The sequence below is a fragment of the Stigmatopora argus genome, chromosome 20, assembly GCF_051989625.1.
Source record: "Stigmatopora argus isolate UIUO_Sarg chromosome 20, RoL_Sarg_1.0, whole genome shotgun sequence".
Taxonomy (NCBI): domain Eukaryota; kingdom Metazoa; phylum Chordata; class Actinopteri; order Syngnathiformes; family Syngnathidae; genus Stigmatopora; species Stigmatopora argus.
Window position 1 is genome coordinate 662,586 of NC_135406.1, and position 16,753 is coordinate 679,338.

A 16,753-nucleotide genomic window follows, 5' to 3' on the forward strand; every position below is an offset into this window, starting at 1 on the left:
GTGGTCTCTAATGCCTCCGTGCTGGTCATGAGGGTGGTCTCACCAGTCTCTGATGTAGCTTCACTTTCCATGATGGTAGTTCCTGGACCTTCACTGGTCTCTAAAGCCTCAGTGCTGGGCCTGAAGGTGGTCTCACCAGTCACTGATGTAGCTGTACTTTCCAAATCTGTAGTTCCTGGACCTTCCGTGGTCTCTAAAGCCTCTGTGCTGGTCATAATGGTGGTGTCATCAGTCTCTGATGTAGCTTCACTTTCCATGATGGTAGTTCCTGGACCGTCAGTGGTCTCTAAAGCCTCGGTGCTGGGCCTGAAGGTGGTCTCACCAGTCCCTGATGTAGCTGTACTTTCCAAATCTGTAGTTCCTGGACCTTCCGTGGTCTCTAAAGCCTCCGTGCTGGTTATGAAGGTGGTCTCATCAGTCCCTGATGTAGCTTCACTTTCCATGATTGTAGTTCCTGGACCTTCAGTGGTCTCTAAAGCCTCAGTGCTGGGCCTGAAGGTGGTCTCACCAGTCCCTGATGTAGTTTCACTTTCCATGATGGTAGTTCCTGGACCTTCAGTGGTCTCTAAAGCCTCAGTGCTGGACCTGAATGTGGTCTCACCAGTCCGTGATGTAGCTGTACTTTCCAAATCTGTAGTTCCTAGACCTTCAGTGGTCTCTAAAGCCTCAGTGCTGGGCCTGAAGGTGGTCTCACCAGTCTGTGATGTAGCTGTACTTTCTATGTTGGTAGTTCCTGGACCTTCAGTGGTCTCTAAAGCCTCAGTGCTGGGCCTGAAGGTGGTCTCACCAGTCCCTGATGTAGCTGTACTTTCCAAATCTGTAGTTCCTAGACCTTCAGTGGTCTCTAAAGCCTCCGTGCTGGTCATGAAGGTGGTCTCATCAGTCTCTGATGTAGCTTTACTTTCCATGATGGTAGTTCCTGGACCTTCAGTGGTCTCTAAAGCCTCAGTGCTGGGTCTGAAGGTCGTCTCACCAGTCTGTGATGTAGCTGTACTTTCCATGTTGGTAGTTCCTGGACCTTCAGTGGTCTCTGAAGCCTCAGTGCTGGGCCTGAAGGTGGTCTCACCAGTCCCTGATGTAGCTTCACTTTCCATGATGGTAGTTCCTGGACCTTCAGTGGTCTCTAAAGCCTCAGTGCTTGACCTGAAGGTGGTCTCACCAGTCCCTGATGTAGCTGTACTTTCTAATTCTGTAGTTCCTGGAACATCAGTGGTCTCTAAAGCCTCCGTGCTGATCATGATGGTGGTGTCATCGGTCTCTGATGTAGCTTCACTTTCCAAGTTGGTAGTTCCTGGACCTTCAGTGGTCTCTAAAGCCTCAGTGCTGGGCCTGAAGGTGGTCTCACCAGTCCCTGATGTAGCTGTACTTCCCAAATCTGTAGTTCCTGGACCTTCAGTGGTCTCTAAAGCCTCTGTGCTGGGCCTGAAGGTGGTCTCACCAGCCTGTGATGTAGCTGTATTTTCCATGTTGGTAGTTCCTGGACCTTCAGTGGTCTCTATAGCCTCAGTACTGGGCCTGAAGGTGGTCTCACCAGTCCCTGATGTAGCTGTACTTTCCAAATCTGTAGTTCCTGGACCTTCCGTGGTCTCTAAAGCCTCTGTGCTTGTCATGAAGGTGGTCTCACCAGTCCCTGATGTAGTGTCACTTTCCATGATGGTAGTTCCTGGACCTTCAGTGGTCTCTAAAGCCTCAGTGCTGGGCCTGAAGGTGGTCTCACCAGCCTGTGATGTAGCTGTATTTTCCAAGTTGGTAGTTCCTGGACCTTCAGTGGTCTCTAAAGCCTCAGTGCTGGGCCTGAAGGTGGTCTCACCAGTCCCTGATGTAGCTGTACTTCCCAAATCTGTAGTTCCTGGACCTTCAGTGGTCTCTAAAGCCTCTGTGCTGGGCCTGAAGGTGGTCTCACCAGCCTGTGATGTAGCTGTATTTTCCATGTTGGTAGTTCCTGGACCTTCAGTGGTCTCTATAGCCTCAGTACTGGGCCTGAAGGTGGTCTCACCAGTCCCTGATGTAGCTGTACTTTCCAAATCTGTAGTTCCTGGACCTTCCGTGGTCTCTAAAGCCTCTGTGCTTGTCATGAAGGTGGTCTCACCAGTCCCTGATGTAGTGTCACTTTCCATGATGGTAGTTCCTGGACCTTCAGTGGTCTCTAAAGCCTCAGTGCTGGGCCTGAAGGTGGTCTCACCAGCCTGTGATGTAGCTGTACTTTCCATGTTGGTAGTTCCTGGACCTTCAGTTGTCTCTAAAGCCTCAGTGCTCGGACTAAAGGTGGTCTCACCAGTCCCTGATGTAGCTTCACTTTCCATGATGGTAGTTCCTGGACCTTCAGTGGTCTCTAAAGCCTCAGTGCTGGGCCTGAAGGTGGTCTCACCAGCCTGTGATGTAGCTGTACTTTCCATGTTGGTAGTTCCTGGACCTTCAGTGGTCTCTGAAGCCTCAGTGCTGGGCCTGAAGGTGGTCTCACCAGTCCCTGATGTAGCTGTACTTTCCAAATATGTAGTTTCTGGACCTTCACTGGTCTCTAAAGCCTCCGTGATGGTCATGAAGGTGGTCTCATCAGTCTCTGATGTAGCTTCACTCTCCATGTTAGTAGTTCCTAGACCTTGAGTGGTCTCTAAAGCCTCAGTGCTGGGCCTGAAGGTGGTCTCACCAGTCCCTGATGTAGTTTCACTTTCCATGATGGTAGTTCCTGGACCTTCAGTTGTCTCTAAAGCCTCAGTGCTGGGACTGAAGGTGGTCTCACCAGTCCCTGATGTAGCTTCACTTTCCATGAAAGTAGTTCCTGGACGTTCAGTGGTCTCTAAAGCCTCTGATGTAGCTGTACTTTCCATGTTGGTAGTTTCTGGACCTTCAGTGGTCTCTGAAGCCTCAGTGCTGGGCCTGAAGGTGGTCTCACCAGCCCCTGATGTAGCTGTACCTTCCAATTCTGTAGTTCCTGGAACATCAGTGGTCTCTAAAGCCTCCGTGCTGGTCATGACGGTGGTGTCATCAGTCTCTGATGTAGCTTCACTTTCCATGATGGTAGTTCCTGGACCTTCAGTGGTCTCTAAAGCCTCAGTGCTGGGCCTGAAGGTGGTCTCACCAGTCCCTGATGTAGCTGTACTTTCCAAATCTGTAGTTCCTGGACCTTCCGTGGTCTCTAAAGCCTCCGTGCTGGTTATGAAGGTGGTCTCACCAGTCCCTGATGTAGTGTCACTTTCCATGATGGTAGTTCCTGGACCTTCAGTGGTCTCTAAAGCCTCAGTGCTGGGCCTGAAGGTGGTCTCACCAGCCTGTGATGTAGCTGTACTTTCCATGTTGGTAGTTCCTGGACCTTCAGTTGTCTCTAAAGCCTCAGTGCTCGGACTAAAGGTGGTCTCACCAGTCCCTGATGTAGCTTCACTTTCCATGATGGTAGTTCCTGGACCTTCAGTGGTCTCTAAAGCCTCAGTGCTGGGCCTGAAGGTGGTCTCACCAGCCTGTGATGTAGCTGTACTTTCCATGTTGGTAGTTCCTGGACCTTCAGTGGTCTCTGAAGCCTCAGTGCTGGGCCTGAAGGTGGTCTCACCAGTCCCTGATGTAGCTGTACTTTCCAAATATGTAGTTTCTGGACCTTCACTGGTCTCTAAAGCCTCCGTGATGGTCATGAAGGTGGTCTCATCAGTCTCTGATGTAGCTTCACTCTCCATGTTGGTAGTTCCTAGACCTTGAGTGGTCTCTAAAGCCTCAGTGCTGGGCCTGAAGGTGGTCTCACCAGTCCCTGATGTAGTTTCACTTTCCATGATGGTAGTTCCTGGACCTTCAGTTGTCTCTAAAGCCTCAGTGCTGGGACTGAAGGTGGTCTCACCAGTCCCTGATGTAGCTTCACTTTCCATGAAAGTAGTTCCTGGACCTTCAGTGGTCTCTAAAGCCTCTGATGTAGCTGTACTTTCCATGTTGGTAGTTTCTGGACCTTCAGTGGTCTCTGAAACCTCAGTGCTGGGCCTGAAGGTGGTCTCACCAGCCCCTGATGTAGCTGTACTTTCCAATTCTGTAGTTCCTGGAACATCAGTGGTCTCTAAAGCCTCCGTGCTGGTCATGACGGTGGTGTCATCAGTCTCTGATGTAGCTTCACTTTCCATGATGGTAGTTCCTGGACCTTCAGTGGTCTCTAAAGCCTCCGTGCTGGGACTGAAGGTTGTCTCACCAGCCTCTGATGTAGCTGTACTTTCCATGTTGGTAGTTCCTGGACCTTCAGTCATCTCTGAAGCCTCATTCAGAAATGTGGTTTCTCCATCCCCTTGTGTAATTGTTGTTGCTTTGTTTGTTTTTTCTGTATCATCAGGGCTCTTTTGAGCTTCATGTGTTAATTTTCTCATAGTCCTTGGGGTTTCCCCAGCCTTTCGTGGTACATTTTTTGCCAGGTTTTTGTTTCCCCCAACACTTGTAAATTCTCCCGGATCTGGTTTAAATGTACTTGCTGAGTTGTTAGTTTTCAGAACATTGTTTTTAGTTGTGTCTTTCTTTATATTTCTTAATAAAATTGAATCTCCCAGTCGATTCAATGTTTCCTTTGGATCTGGAAGTTCAACAAAAGTTTTTCTTTTGATGTTTCAGTTTGATAAGTGACAGCCCATATTTACGAACATATTGCTCATCATGTTAATGATGAACCTCATATCTTTTTGTACTTTATGAATGTTATATATAAATATGACCTTTACTTATCAATAGCAGCGGTCTTACTTCTATATTTAGATCAGAACCCTGGCCTCACCAGTCTAGTCATTACGTTCTTTAAATTTTGTCAATCATACTGATTCTTTGATTCAGTAATTTTTAAACAATATTTTCTTTCAACACCGGTCAAACCTAAATGGAATATTTTGCATAATGACTGAATCTTTTCACCAAGCAATACTCGGTACTGTCATCTTTTTCAAATTTCATGGAAATGCAGTGAATCATTCTTTTGCCTTTCATTAGCATAAAGTTCTCATCATTTGACTCATGTAATATTTATTCCAGGAATTTTTCTTTGACTTTCAATCGCGGATGTCTCATTCATTTGGCATAGAATGAAAGAATGTTGTGTGTCGTCCACTTTCTATGGCACCCCCTGAGATCAGAAACTTACACCATCTTCTTATCCAAGTAAGAGTTACGACTGCAGTCAAATATAAATCAAATAAACCCAACTCATTATCTTTGCAAATGTTCCTTCCTTTTCAATTTTGAACCCTACATTTTGGTGGCACGAGACGAAAACCTGCAAATTGGAGATATGGGCCCGACTGTAAATATTCCCGACCTGTCCGCGACTCGCCCAAAAGAGTAGATAGCACGTTGTCATCTCCGACGGCCAATTGAAAAGGAAAGAATGGTGAAAAAGTGTAGTCTCGCACTTACCGTTGGCACAAGTCAGGCTGAGGAGGAAGGCAGCCAAAATCACCATTGAAGATGCCGCCATGAGCGAGCGTCACTTGGCGTGCCGGTCAACAACGATAAGTGACACTGGATGTGAGACACATGGACTTTGGTTGGAGACCTCGGGGCATTTACGTCTTCCTCCACCCACCGTCGAGGTGTGGAAAATGTGGCGTCACTGATAATAAAGAAGCACGTGTGAAGGAGGAATGGCACGGCCACCCTCTTGTGCTCCGCCCACTCACACCTGGACAGGAGGATATGTATACAGACAGTACTGTATATTTATCGACGGTGTGTTTGTTGTTGCTTGAATTATGGCGACAGCATAGGGAAAGCCTGGATTTCACATGAGTCCCCACGTAGAGCTCCTATTTGTGGACTTGATCCTAACAGTCTGTAGTTGCAGTATTTTTGCACGGTGAGTTGTCACTCGTGTGAAAGAGTTGTATGAATGAGTTCAGATCTTCTCAGACTTCATTCTCATATTTCTGGTCACACACCAGACCAGAAATGGATATGAAATGAAACAAAGAAGGTGCGCTTTGACATCAGACTGTGGACTTTATTTTCAGGTCATTTACATTCATGTTCGGTCAAGGCTGTCGGAATCATTACAGTCGGCGCATCTCCCGTCCTTCGCCACCGGGGCATCGGCGAGCAAAGGCATTGCAAATCCTTGAGAACGGCGGTCTGAAACGAGCTCTCGTTCCTTGCTCGTCGACAAATAAGCTACCAAGCATCGATGCACCCAATACTTGAAGCGAATGGATCATCAGCAATCTGACAGACAAAATCTTTCATTTCTTAAACCAATCAATACATTTGAATAAATTAGCTTCCCCCGTGGAAAGTGCGGTCGAGGTGCTGGGATCGGCGGCAGCGCCGAGGCTCAGACGTCCCACGAAGACCTGATCTGCGGCCTGTGGATCCTCCTCGGCTGCGAGGCGGGCCGAGAGCACACGTTGGTCTCAAAAGCAATTGCGGGACCGAGCGGACATTTTCTCTGACTGACCGCTTGACTGGAGAACGGCGATCCATTGCGGTCAAGCGAGGCGTCGTTCCAGCCGGCTGCCCCGTCCAGCCTGTACATGCTCACGGGCGGTCTGGCCCGCTCGGACTGTCTGAAGTCGGCGTGTTGGCGCCGTGACGGTGGAGGTGGCGTGTTGTAGGTGAACGATGGGTTCAGGTGTCCTGAAACGAGCGGTCCCGTTAACGATAGTCGCTGGCATCCCATAGTGATGTCACCATAGTCACGGAAAGCGACTGTTCTACCGGCATTGAATGTGCCCGTCGAGAGTTTGGGGGCTCGGGGCCACTCCACGTCGTCATCGATCCACTTGTTCACCAGCTCCTTTTTCGTGTCTTTTTTCCTATTTGGAAAATGTGAGGCACAAACATGGTCAACCCCTGAAAGCGAACCGAACGCAAGGCTCAGGAAACAGAGTGAGAATAGATTTGACCTTTTTACGAATGTGTGACCTGTGATTTACCTCCTTTGCGCTTTCTTTATGCTAACGACGTACGCGCTCAAGCCCGCCACGGCGGCCACGAGACAAGCCAGCGTGAGCGCCAAACTGACGTAGAATGGCATCTGCTGGATGGGGAGCGAGCAGTCTTTGCCCAAGTACCAGGTGGACTCCAAATCCCGGCACCTGAAAGCCAGCATGGAGGTCAGCTCAGTAAGGGCTGGCCCTCGGCGACTTGGCAACCGAGACCAAAGGCTAGCCAGCGGGAGGACGCACTGGCAAACCGCTCCGACGTCCCTGTAGACCTTGCAAGCACCGTGGTTGTGGCACACCAGCGTGCCGGCGTCATAGAGGGGGCTGCATCGACTGACGCACATCAGTACGCTGTTGTTGCGCACGGCCTTGTAGTGCGCGGCCCTGTCGGGATCCTCTATTTGCGACGCGCAAAATGCTAGAGGGGAAGAAGCGCAAAGCGTGAATGGCGGCGGGACTTGACGCCGCCCGTTGACCGTTGGCATGTACAGTCTTTCCAATGTCACGTTGACATGTACTTACTTTCAAAGCTGACATTGGTCGTAGCCACGGTTGGTTCCTGTGTCACGTTGAAGGGAAAGTCTGAAAAGGCAAGGGTTTGAAGGACTTGGCAAGGAAGGTCTACTTTTTGGTCAGACATCTGGGCAGAACTACTCGGTGGAAACTTTGTGGAACCGTCCCTTACTAATGCAACCTTTCATTCATCCTGCCTGGCAGGGACAACATCTCTGGTTCTTCTCACCTGTGTCTGGGTCATCCACCGTCTTCAAGGCTTCCACGACAACTTGAAAATCATGCTGATATTCCTGGTCAGAGCCGGCGTTGTTGGCAATGGACAAAACCACATCGTGGCTGACGTTGACGCTGAAACGCAAAGCACGGCATGAATCACGAGTGGACGATTGCTCTGGATTTCAAAAAGGTAAGTGCAATGCAAAGTCAACTCATTGGCTGCCAGTGATGACGCTAGCTTTTATCTAGGTTCTGTTTGTATCCAATGAGAATGCCCCAAAATCAGTAGCAAATGTCACCAGTATTGACCTAAATCAACACAAAGGGATCCTGGAAAGGCTCCAAATGAACTAGAATTCACCTGTAATTCCTTCTAAAAGTATTCAGAAGTGCCCCAAATGAACGATATCTGCCCCATAAAGGGTAAAGAAGATTGGGCAGTTTTATCAGGACAATTTGGGGAAATCCTCCTCCCACTGGTCGTAAAATTTGAGAATAATTAATCCATTTTGACTAGATTGTTTTCCAGTGCCATAGTGATAAACTCATTGAGATCCACAGCAGAAAGATGATTGGACACCACGTCATTGTATGGCTATCTTGTGCAATGTCATAGAATTTAATGCCCGTGGATCAAGTCATTTGTTGCAATCCAAAAGTTGGATGTTAAGTTGTTAACAATTACCCCAGAGTTCTTGGCGTGACCCTTTTGACGACCGTGACGTCGGCAGCTAATCTGTGCTGCAATAAAGATAATGTTGAAGGCTTGGTTTTATTTAGCAAGCGGAAAGTTGCTTGGCGTTACCTTCTCCACTCCAGGGAGGGAACGTTTCGCCAAACCTTGCGTAACCCCTTGCCTGGGAGAAACAAATACAAGGGTTGAATGGTTGCCGTGACACCCAGACCCAAAACATTTCATTTGGACGGCATTACCGAACACCGGTGACGACCACGTCATCAAAGTGTTTTAGCTTGGTTTGTCTGTAAAAGCCAGCCATCTGAAAGAGGAACGAGACCACCCATGCATGTCACGTATTAAATTGTAGGATGACGTTTTCAGCACGCTAGTCACCTGTTCTTCAAAACCCTTGACAAACGTCTTGTAAGCTTCTGAGCTAGTGTCGTTAAAGTTGGAGTCGTATACCTCGTCCAGCACCACGTCTATTTTCAGCAGGCGCTCAATGTCAGCTGCAGAAAATGGGCATGACCGGCGTTAGAACCCAAAGCAAAGTGGCAAACGGACACACGTTTTTGGGGGGACTTACCAATTTCTATTTGTTCTTCAAGGAGCTGACAGTTTTTCCCATAAAATCCGATGACACACTGGCATCCACTTCCAATGAACGTTCCCCCGTTCTGGCAAGGAAAGGGCGAGGTATCTTCTGTAGTTGCCTCAGTGGGTGGTATGTTGGGCGTGGTATCTTCTGTAGTTGCCTCAGTGGGTGTTTTGTTGGGCGTGGTAGCTTCTGTAGTTGCCTCAGTGGGTGGTTTGTTGGGTGTGGTAGCTTCTGTAGTTGCCTCAGTGGGTGGTTTGTTGGGCGTGGTAGCTTCTGTAGTTGCCTCAGTGGGTGGTTTCTTGGGTGTGGTAGCTTCTGTAGTTGCCTCAGTGGGTGTTTTTTTGGGCGTGGTAGCTTCTGTAGTTGCCTCAGTGGGTGGTTTGTCGGGTGTGGTGACTTCTGTTGCTTCAGTAGGCGGTGTGTTGGGTGTAGAAGCTTCTGTAGTGGCCTCAGTAGGTGGTATGTTGGGCGTGGTAGCTTCTGTAGTTGCCTCAGTGGGTGAAATTTTGGGCGTGGTAGCCTCTGTAGTTGCCTCAGTGGGTGGTTTGTTGGGTGTGGTGACTTCTGTTGCTTCAGTAGGTGGTATGTTGGGTGTGGTAGCTTCTGTAGTTGCTTCAGTAGGTGGTATGTTGGGCGTGGTAGCTTCTGTAGTTGCTTCAGTAGGTGGTATGTTGGGCGTGGTAGCTTCTGTAGTTGCCTCAGTAGGTGGTATGTTGGGCGTGGTAGCTTCTGTAGTTGCTTCAGTAGGTGGTATGTTGGGCGTGGTAGCTTCTGTAGTTGCTTCAGTAGGTGGTATGTTGGGCGTGGTAGCTTCTGTAGTTGCCTCAGTAGGTGGTATGTTGGGCGTGGTAGCTTCTGTAGTTGCCTCAGTAGGTGGTATGCTGGGCGTGGTGGCTTCTGTAGTAACCTCGGTAGGTGGTATGTTAGGTGTAGTAGCTTCTGTAGTTGCCTCAGTGGGTGGTTTGTTGGGTGTGGTGACTTCTGTTGCTTCAGTAGGTGGTATGCTGGGTGTGGTAGCTTCTGCAGTTGCCTCAGTGGGTGGTATGTTGGGCGTGGTAGCTTCTGTAGTTGCCTCAGTGGGTGGTATGTTGGGCGTGGTAGCTTCTGTAGTTGCCTCAGTGGGTGGTTTGTTGGGTGTGGTGACTTCTGTTGCCTCAGTAGGTGGTATGTTGAGCGTGGTAGCTTCTGTAGTTGCCTCAGTGGGTGGTTTGTTGGGTGTGGTGACTTCTGTTGCCTCAGTAGGTGGTATGCTGGGCGTGGTGGCTTCTGTAGTGACCTCGGTAGGTGGTATGTTGGGTGTAGTAGCTTCTGTAGTTGCCTCAGTGGGTGGTTTGTTGGGTGTGGTGACTTCTGTTGCCTCAGTAGGTGGTATGCTGGGCGTGGTGGCTTCTGTAGTGACCTCGGTAGGTGGTATGTTGGGTGTAGTAGCTTCTGTAGTTGCCTCAGTGGGTGGTTTGTTGGGTGTGGTGATTTCTGTTGCTTCAGTGGGTGGCATGCTGGGCGTGGTAGCTTCTGTAGTTGCCCCAGTGTGTGGTATGTTGGGCGTGGTAGCTTCTGTAGTCGCCTCAGTGGGTGGTTTGTTGGGTGTGGTGACTTCTGTTGCTTCAGTAGGTGGTATGCTGGGTGTAGTAGCTCCTGTAGTGGCCTCAGTAGGTGGTATGTTGGGGGTGGTAGCTTCTGCAGTTGCCTCAGTGGGTGGTATGTTGGGCGTGGTAGCTTCTGTAGTTGCCTCAGTGGGTGGTTTGTTGGGTGTGGTGACTTCTGTTGCCTCAGTAGGTGGTATGCTGGGCGTGGTGGCTTCTGTAGTGACCTCGGTAGGCGGTATGTTGGGTGTGGTAGCTTCTGTAGTTGCCTCAGTGGGTGGTATGTTGGGCGTGGTAGCTTCTGTAGTTGCCTCAGTGGGTGGTATGTTGGGCGTGGTAGCTTCTGTAGTTGCCTCAGTGGGTGGTATGTTGGGCGTGGTAGCTTCTGTAGTTGCCTCAGTGGGTGGTTTGTTGGGTGTGGTGACTTCTGCTGTTTCAGTAGGTGGTATGCTGGGCGTGGTGGCTTCTGTAGTGACCTCGGTAGGTGGTTTTTTGGGTGTGGTACCTTCTGTTGCTTCAGTAGGTGGTATGTTGGGTGTAGTAGCTTCTGTAGTGGGCTCAGTAGGTGGTATGTTGGGCGTGGTAGCTTCTGTAGTGTCCTCAGTGGGTGGTTTGTTGGGTGTGGTAGCTTCCGTAGTTGCCTCAGTTGGTGGTGTGTTGGGCATGGTAGCTTCTGTAGTTGCCTCAGTGGGTGGTTTGTTGGGTGTGGTGACTTCTGCTGTTTCAGTAGGTGGTATGCTGAGCGTGGTGGCTTCTGTAGTGACCTCGGTAGGTGGTATGTTGGGTGTAGTAGCTTCCGTAGTTTCCTCAGTGGGTGGCTTGTTGGGTGTGGTAGCTTCTGTAGTTGCCTCAGTTGGTGGTATCTTGGATGTAGTACCTTCTGTGGTAGCCTCAGTCGGTAGTTTGTTGGGTGTGGTGGCTTCTGTTGCCTCAGTAGGTGGTATGTTGGGTGTGGTAGCTTCTGTAGATGCCTCAGTTGGTGGTTTGTTGGGTGTGGTATCTTCTGTAGTGGCCTCAGTAGGTGGTAAACTGGGCGTGGTAGCTTCTGTAGTTGCCTCAGTAGGTGGTAAACTGGGCGTGGTAGCTTCTGTAGTTGCCTCAGTAGGTGGTTTGTTGGGTGTGGTACCTTCTGTTGCTTCAGTCGGTGGTATGTTAGGCGTGGTAGCTTCTGTAAATGCCTCGGTAGGTGGTTTGTTGGGCGTGGAGACTTCTGTTGCTTCAGTAGGTGGTTGGTTGGGAGTGGTGGCTTCTGTAGTTTCCTCAGTGGGTGGTTTGTTGGGTGTTGTACCTTCTGTAGTGGCCTCAGTAGGTGGTTGGTTGAGCGTGGTGGCTTCTGTAGTTTCCTCAGTGGGTGGTTTTTTGGGTGTGGTAGCTTTTGTAGTTGCCTCAGTTGGTGGTTTCTTGGATGTGGTACCTTCTGTGGTGGCCTCAGTCGGTAGTTTGTTGGGTGTGGTGGCTTCTGTTGCTTCAGTAGGTGGTTGGTTGGGCGTGGTGGCTTCTGTAGTTTTCTGTAGCATTGCTACACCTGACACATCAACAAGAGAGATTTTGGGCTTTACTCTTTCATATTGACCCCTTAATATATTTCTTTTGTTTGTTGTAGCATTATATAGGCATGTTCTGATATCTATTACTAGGACAAACATAGCAGCAAAGGCACATAAAGACGTGATTGCATTTCTTTCAGGTCAACTCTTTGAGTGTCATCGACATCATTCACATCTGATCATGAGTGCGTCACCAGTAGATCTCCAATCCATTTGAACTGGGAGGGTGGGCATCCCATAAACAAGGTCCTCCCAATTCAAATCCACTGGACGTCGATGGCTGTCAACGGCAGCCAGAGTTGAGCGATTGCTGTCTCTGATACAGAAGGTGAGACTTCTAACCTGATACCTTTTTGTATTTTCATGCGTGTCACTCAAGAGAAAAGACGAGAGGCGAGAAAAGGTGGTTTTTGGGCTTACCGTCAGCAAAAGATAAACCGACCAGGAAGGCAGCCAAAATCACAGTAGAAAACGACGCCATGAGCATCGCTCGCTCTACTTGCCGGTCGCTACTCATAAATGACAAGACGGGAGTAACGTGGACTTTGGCTGTAGCCTCGGAACATTACCACCCAGTCAAGGTGTGGAAAACGTGGCGTCACAAATAAATACAGAAGAAAAAAAAGGAGAGAATGCATTTTCACCCTGTTCCATTGTGCCCTTTCTCAAGTGGACACAAGAGAGCACCACTAAGCCAAATGTGATTTTATGATGGTTGGAAAGAAACCCAGCCCGATGACGTCTCACGACTGTTTATGCTTTGCTTAGATTTCCAAAGCGGAGCTGGTGACGGCCTGATATTTTTTATCCAAGTAAGGACAGTATTTCTTACACCAACCCTCACTCCTTTTTGTGAGCAAAAGCAAAAGTGGTTGACATTTAAGGTGGTTTTAATAGACACAAGAAGAACAGCAGCAATCACAGGCTAAAGAAGCACAAACGAGGCGCAAATGTAAAAGGAAAACAAAGAGTCAAGTCCTAGCTACGCTTCAGCAGCTCCAGTGGAATCATGAAAGGATTGAGGGGGGGGCACAGTCCCGTCCAGGTGGGGCCAGCGCTTCCCGTCGTTTGACCTTTGGCGGCAGCGGGAGGCTCTGGATTGTCTCGTCGCAGCTTCTCCAGTTGCGTCATTGCTTCTCGGGCTTCGTCCGAGTCCTCCGCTTTGGACAAGTTCTGCTGCGTCTGCCGGATGCAATTAGGATGATGCAATTAGTCCCGTGCTCTCAATAGCCGCGTTTCCATTCGCCCTAGTCTTTTTTGCTCATTCTAAAAATGTGTCCAAATGGTAATAATTGTAACGCTAATCTTGTCAACAGAGTTCCTCTACCTGGATGAGATGTCTGCGTAGACTTTGGAACTGGAGGAGTTCCAGCTCCTCCGGGAGAGACATCACCAGGTCCAATACCACGGCACTCTCTGCGGAGCACAACCAGTAAGTCGCCGAAAGTACGCTGGAGTATCGCACCAGGACACTCACCCATGGCCGTGAGCTCGCACTTGTTCTCCGGGTTGTGGAGGGCACCGAGGTATTTGTAGATCCTCTCAAAGTTCACCGCCAAGTCCTTGGGCGTGCAGGAAGTGGCGGCGATGGGAGCTGACATCTCACCCGGGGCCGCCCCGGACGACGTGGGCCCCTCGTTGGCCACTGAAGTGCTCGGCATCACTTGGAGAGACAGGTCAAATGTCACAAGACGTTTTGTCCCGGTCCTGGTCTCGGTCTCGGTCTCAGTCTCAGTCTGTACCTGGTTCGGGCGTGCCACCGGAAGACTCAGGACCTGGATGTTGGCTGTTCCTGACGGTGACTGGCTCTGTGGACGCTATCACCCACATCTGCCAAGAAGACAAGTCGAAGATTGAGAAAGAAAGTCCAACCTCCCCCAGAGAGCGAACGCCATCCGACCCACGCCACCTGAGAGAAAGCGTTTGAAAGTGGACTTTTATGGCTTCCGGACACGGCCTCGGCCAAACGCCTCCAGCCGTCGATGGGCGCCACCGCCTTCTTCTCTGCCGACGCGCTTTGCCTCATCTGCAACAGGGCGCCGGAGACGACCTTCTGGCGGAGACGTTCTACCACGGACTGGATCTAAAGGAGCGAGATACGTAAGGCCACGCCATGTTGTTGTTTACGGGAGCCCCTCTGCCATAAACTACTGTTGAACGAATATGATGTCATCAATTACACACTAGCAGCCATTGCCGGTGATAGACGTCCAATCCATTTTGGCCAATCGCCTGTTCAGTGCAATTGAGAATGAAAAGAATTGTCCCCTACCTCGGAAACCGAGCGAGAAGGCACAGCCTTGTGCAGTAAACTATAGTCGAGGTCTGCCACTGGACCGGAGCCTCCATCGCGCCTGGAACTTTGGCTCTTCAGCGCGTCTAGCAGCATCTTCTGCTCCTTTCTGGGCCACGTACAGGATCGCCTAGCGTCGCGAACCTGGGGCGTTGGGCTGGAACTCCGAGGCACACTTTTACGCGTGCGAGGCGGAGGTTTCATGGCGACTCGTAGACCTAGACTGATCGGTCCGCTGAAGTTCGAAACGGCAACGAACTACTGACGGCCGGTCCGACCATGAGGAAGATGTTTGTGTGTGACGTCACATACTTTTCCGGTGGCAGAAGTTAGACGAGTTGATTTGGATAGCACATTTGAACAAAACGGCCCCTCAAGAACGTCGTATTACTTTAAAAAATACTGAATTATATCTAAAATATCCTCAAAATAATTCCCCAAAATATGCACTATTTTCTTTCTCTTTTCCCCCAGGACGTCATTTCCGGGCAAAATGGCAGCCATGGGGAGCACCCTGACTCCTGTTTGTCTCGCAGGACATTTCATCCTCAGACAAAGTGCAAAAGTCAACGCGAGCAAGCAGCTTCGTTTGGACATTTGGAAGCGGGTAAGTTTGAGTCCAATTTAGTTTTTTTCCAGTACTTTGAACTGTTGTTTGCGCCCCAGAAGACGCGTGTTAGCTAGCAAGCTAGCTACTGCTTAGCTCACTGTGACTTTGACATGAACTGGGTACGAAATTTGACAGACTGGGAAGAATTTGGCAATATAAACGCAACAAAACACTCATGCCCCCATGTTGTCATTACTATAAAGTTTTAAGGCTACTTTTTGTCGGGTTTATTTACGTCTCAACAGTGCTTTACTGCGGTGGCTAACGAAGGTAAACAGTGGAACCTCGCAAAGTAATTACGAGTTTTTTTTCGTCTTACTCTTTTATATTCTTCCACTCTGAATTGAAATTATTACTTTACCAGTAGACGTCCAATGAGTTTGAAGTGGAGATGACGTTGATTCGCTGCAGCCCGTTCAGTTCAAAGAGATTGGACGCCTGTCACTGTCAATGGATGCTAAAGAGTTAATTGTCTGCTTTCCCACCAATCCAGGGATGGCTCCAGCGATCTCTAGTACACACGGGATTGGACCGGAGCCGGTCTTCTGCGTCTCTGCTTCGCCGCCAATGCCACGAGAAGCAGCCCTGGGTGGCGCTAAGACACAACAGTTCTCAGGTCAGTTTGCGAAAGACCACCATTTGATACAACGTGGGAGCCACTCAAAATCTCATGACAGACTTTGCATTTTTTTCAAACCAGACCCCAAGCGTGGGCGCCCCACCGCTGGCTGCGGACGGCGCCCTCATCGCGCAGCAGGCGCTCCCCGAACAGGTGGCTGAAACCACGGCGAAAGTGGGACGACCCGGCCAAAGCGTGCCTTGACAATGGCTGCTTTCAGATGGCGCTCCGGCCCGTTTCCGTGATGACGGTAGACGATCCCGTCTTGGCGTCGGGGGCGGCGGAGATCCCGCCGACTCCTCACTCGGCTCAGGCGGCGGACGTGGCCGCGGCGGTGGAGGAGGCCTTGCTCGCCACACAACCGGAAGCGCGACTAGCGGAGCTGGGCTTAGCCGGCCACACGCCGGTGGGTGTCGTTCAGAACCTGTTGGAGTTCATGCACATGGACGTGGGTCTGCCGTGGTGGGCGGCCATCGTTGTCGGTACGCAACCAGAACACCCGTACCATTCTAGCAAATCACCCTATGTGACCCGTGTGTGCTTTTAGAGAGCGATACCTGGCAAACGATGACACCGAAGTGTTATCTTGAACGTTGCGGTGTTTGTGCATTGGCCAGGAACGGTGGTGGCTCGCCTGGCGCTCTTTCCCTTCATCGTCAAAGGCCAGCGCGAGGCGGCCAAACTCAACAACGTCATGCCCGAGATGAGTCGACTCAGCGCCAAGATGTCGGAGGCCAAACAGAGCGGGAACAAGTTTGATTGTAAGCGGCCCGGTCGACTTCACTCGCTGCGCCCGTCCGTATCTGACCCTTCCCGGCTGTCCTTTAACAGTCGCCAAAGCCTACAGCGACATGACCTTGTTCCAGAAGAAGCACGACGTCAACCCCTTTCGCGGCTTCCTGATTCCTCTGGTGCAGGTCAGCGTGCCAACGTCCAAATGTCTTGAATTTGCCCGCGGCTAACGTGCGCCCGTCTTCCTCCCGTCCCCAAGGCCCCGGTCTTCATCTCCTTCTTTATGGCGCTGCGGAAGATGGCGTACTTGCCGGTGCCTAGCATGCAGCACGGAGGCACGCTGTGGTTTCCGGACCTCACGGCGGCCGATCCTTTCTACATCCTGCCTCTGGCCGTCACCGGAACCATGTTCTTCATTCTGGAGGTTCCACTACTACTAACCCTTCCGTTGCTCCTTTTTGTCCTCGGCGGCTTAA

The 16,753-nt window shown here is 50.3% G+C and overlaps 1 protein-coding gene across 15 annotated transcripts in view; it reads left to right on the forward strand.

Moving 5' to 3' along the window:
• oxa1l (OXA1L mitochondrial inner membrane protein) overlaps positions 1–16,753 on the forward strand; it is a 79,586-nt gene that overhangs the window by 41,519 nt on the left and 21,314 nt on the right. For 12 of the 15 annotated variants that reach the window (XM_077588190.1, XM_077588196.1, XM_077588197.1 and 9 more), the window contains 10 exons: positions 7,602–7,806; positions 12,164–12,351; positions 13,340–14,123; positions 14,791–14,923; positions 15,420–15,542; positions 15,627–15,698; positions 15,766–16,027; positions 16,163–16,306; positions 16,377–16,462; positions 16,537–16,701. In XM_077588190.1, coding sequence (XP_077444316.1) covers positions 13,963–14,123; positions 14,791–14,923; positions 15,420–15,542; positions 15,627–15,698; positions 15,766–16,027; positions 16,163–16,306; positions 16,377–16,462; positions 16,537–16,701 — 1,146 coding nt within the window. In that variant the 5' untranslated portion in view covers positions 7,602–7,806; positions 12,164–12,351; positions 13,340–13,962. Of the gene's footprint in view, positions 1–7,601; positions 7,807–12,163; positions 12,352–13,339; positions 14,124–14,790; positions 14,924–15,419; positions 15,543–15,626; positions 15,699–15,765; positions 16,028–16,162; positions 16,307–16,376; positions 16,463–16,536; positions 16,702–16,753 lie in introns of those variants that run through there. The other 3 variants (XM_077588203.1, XM_077588201.1, XM_077588191.1) reach the window with 3 other exon arrangements.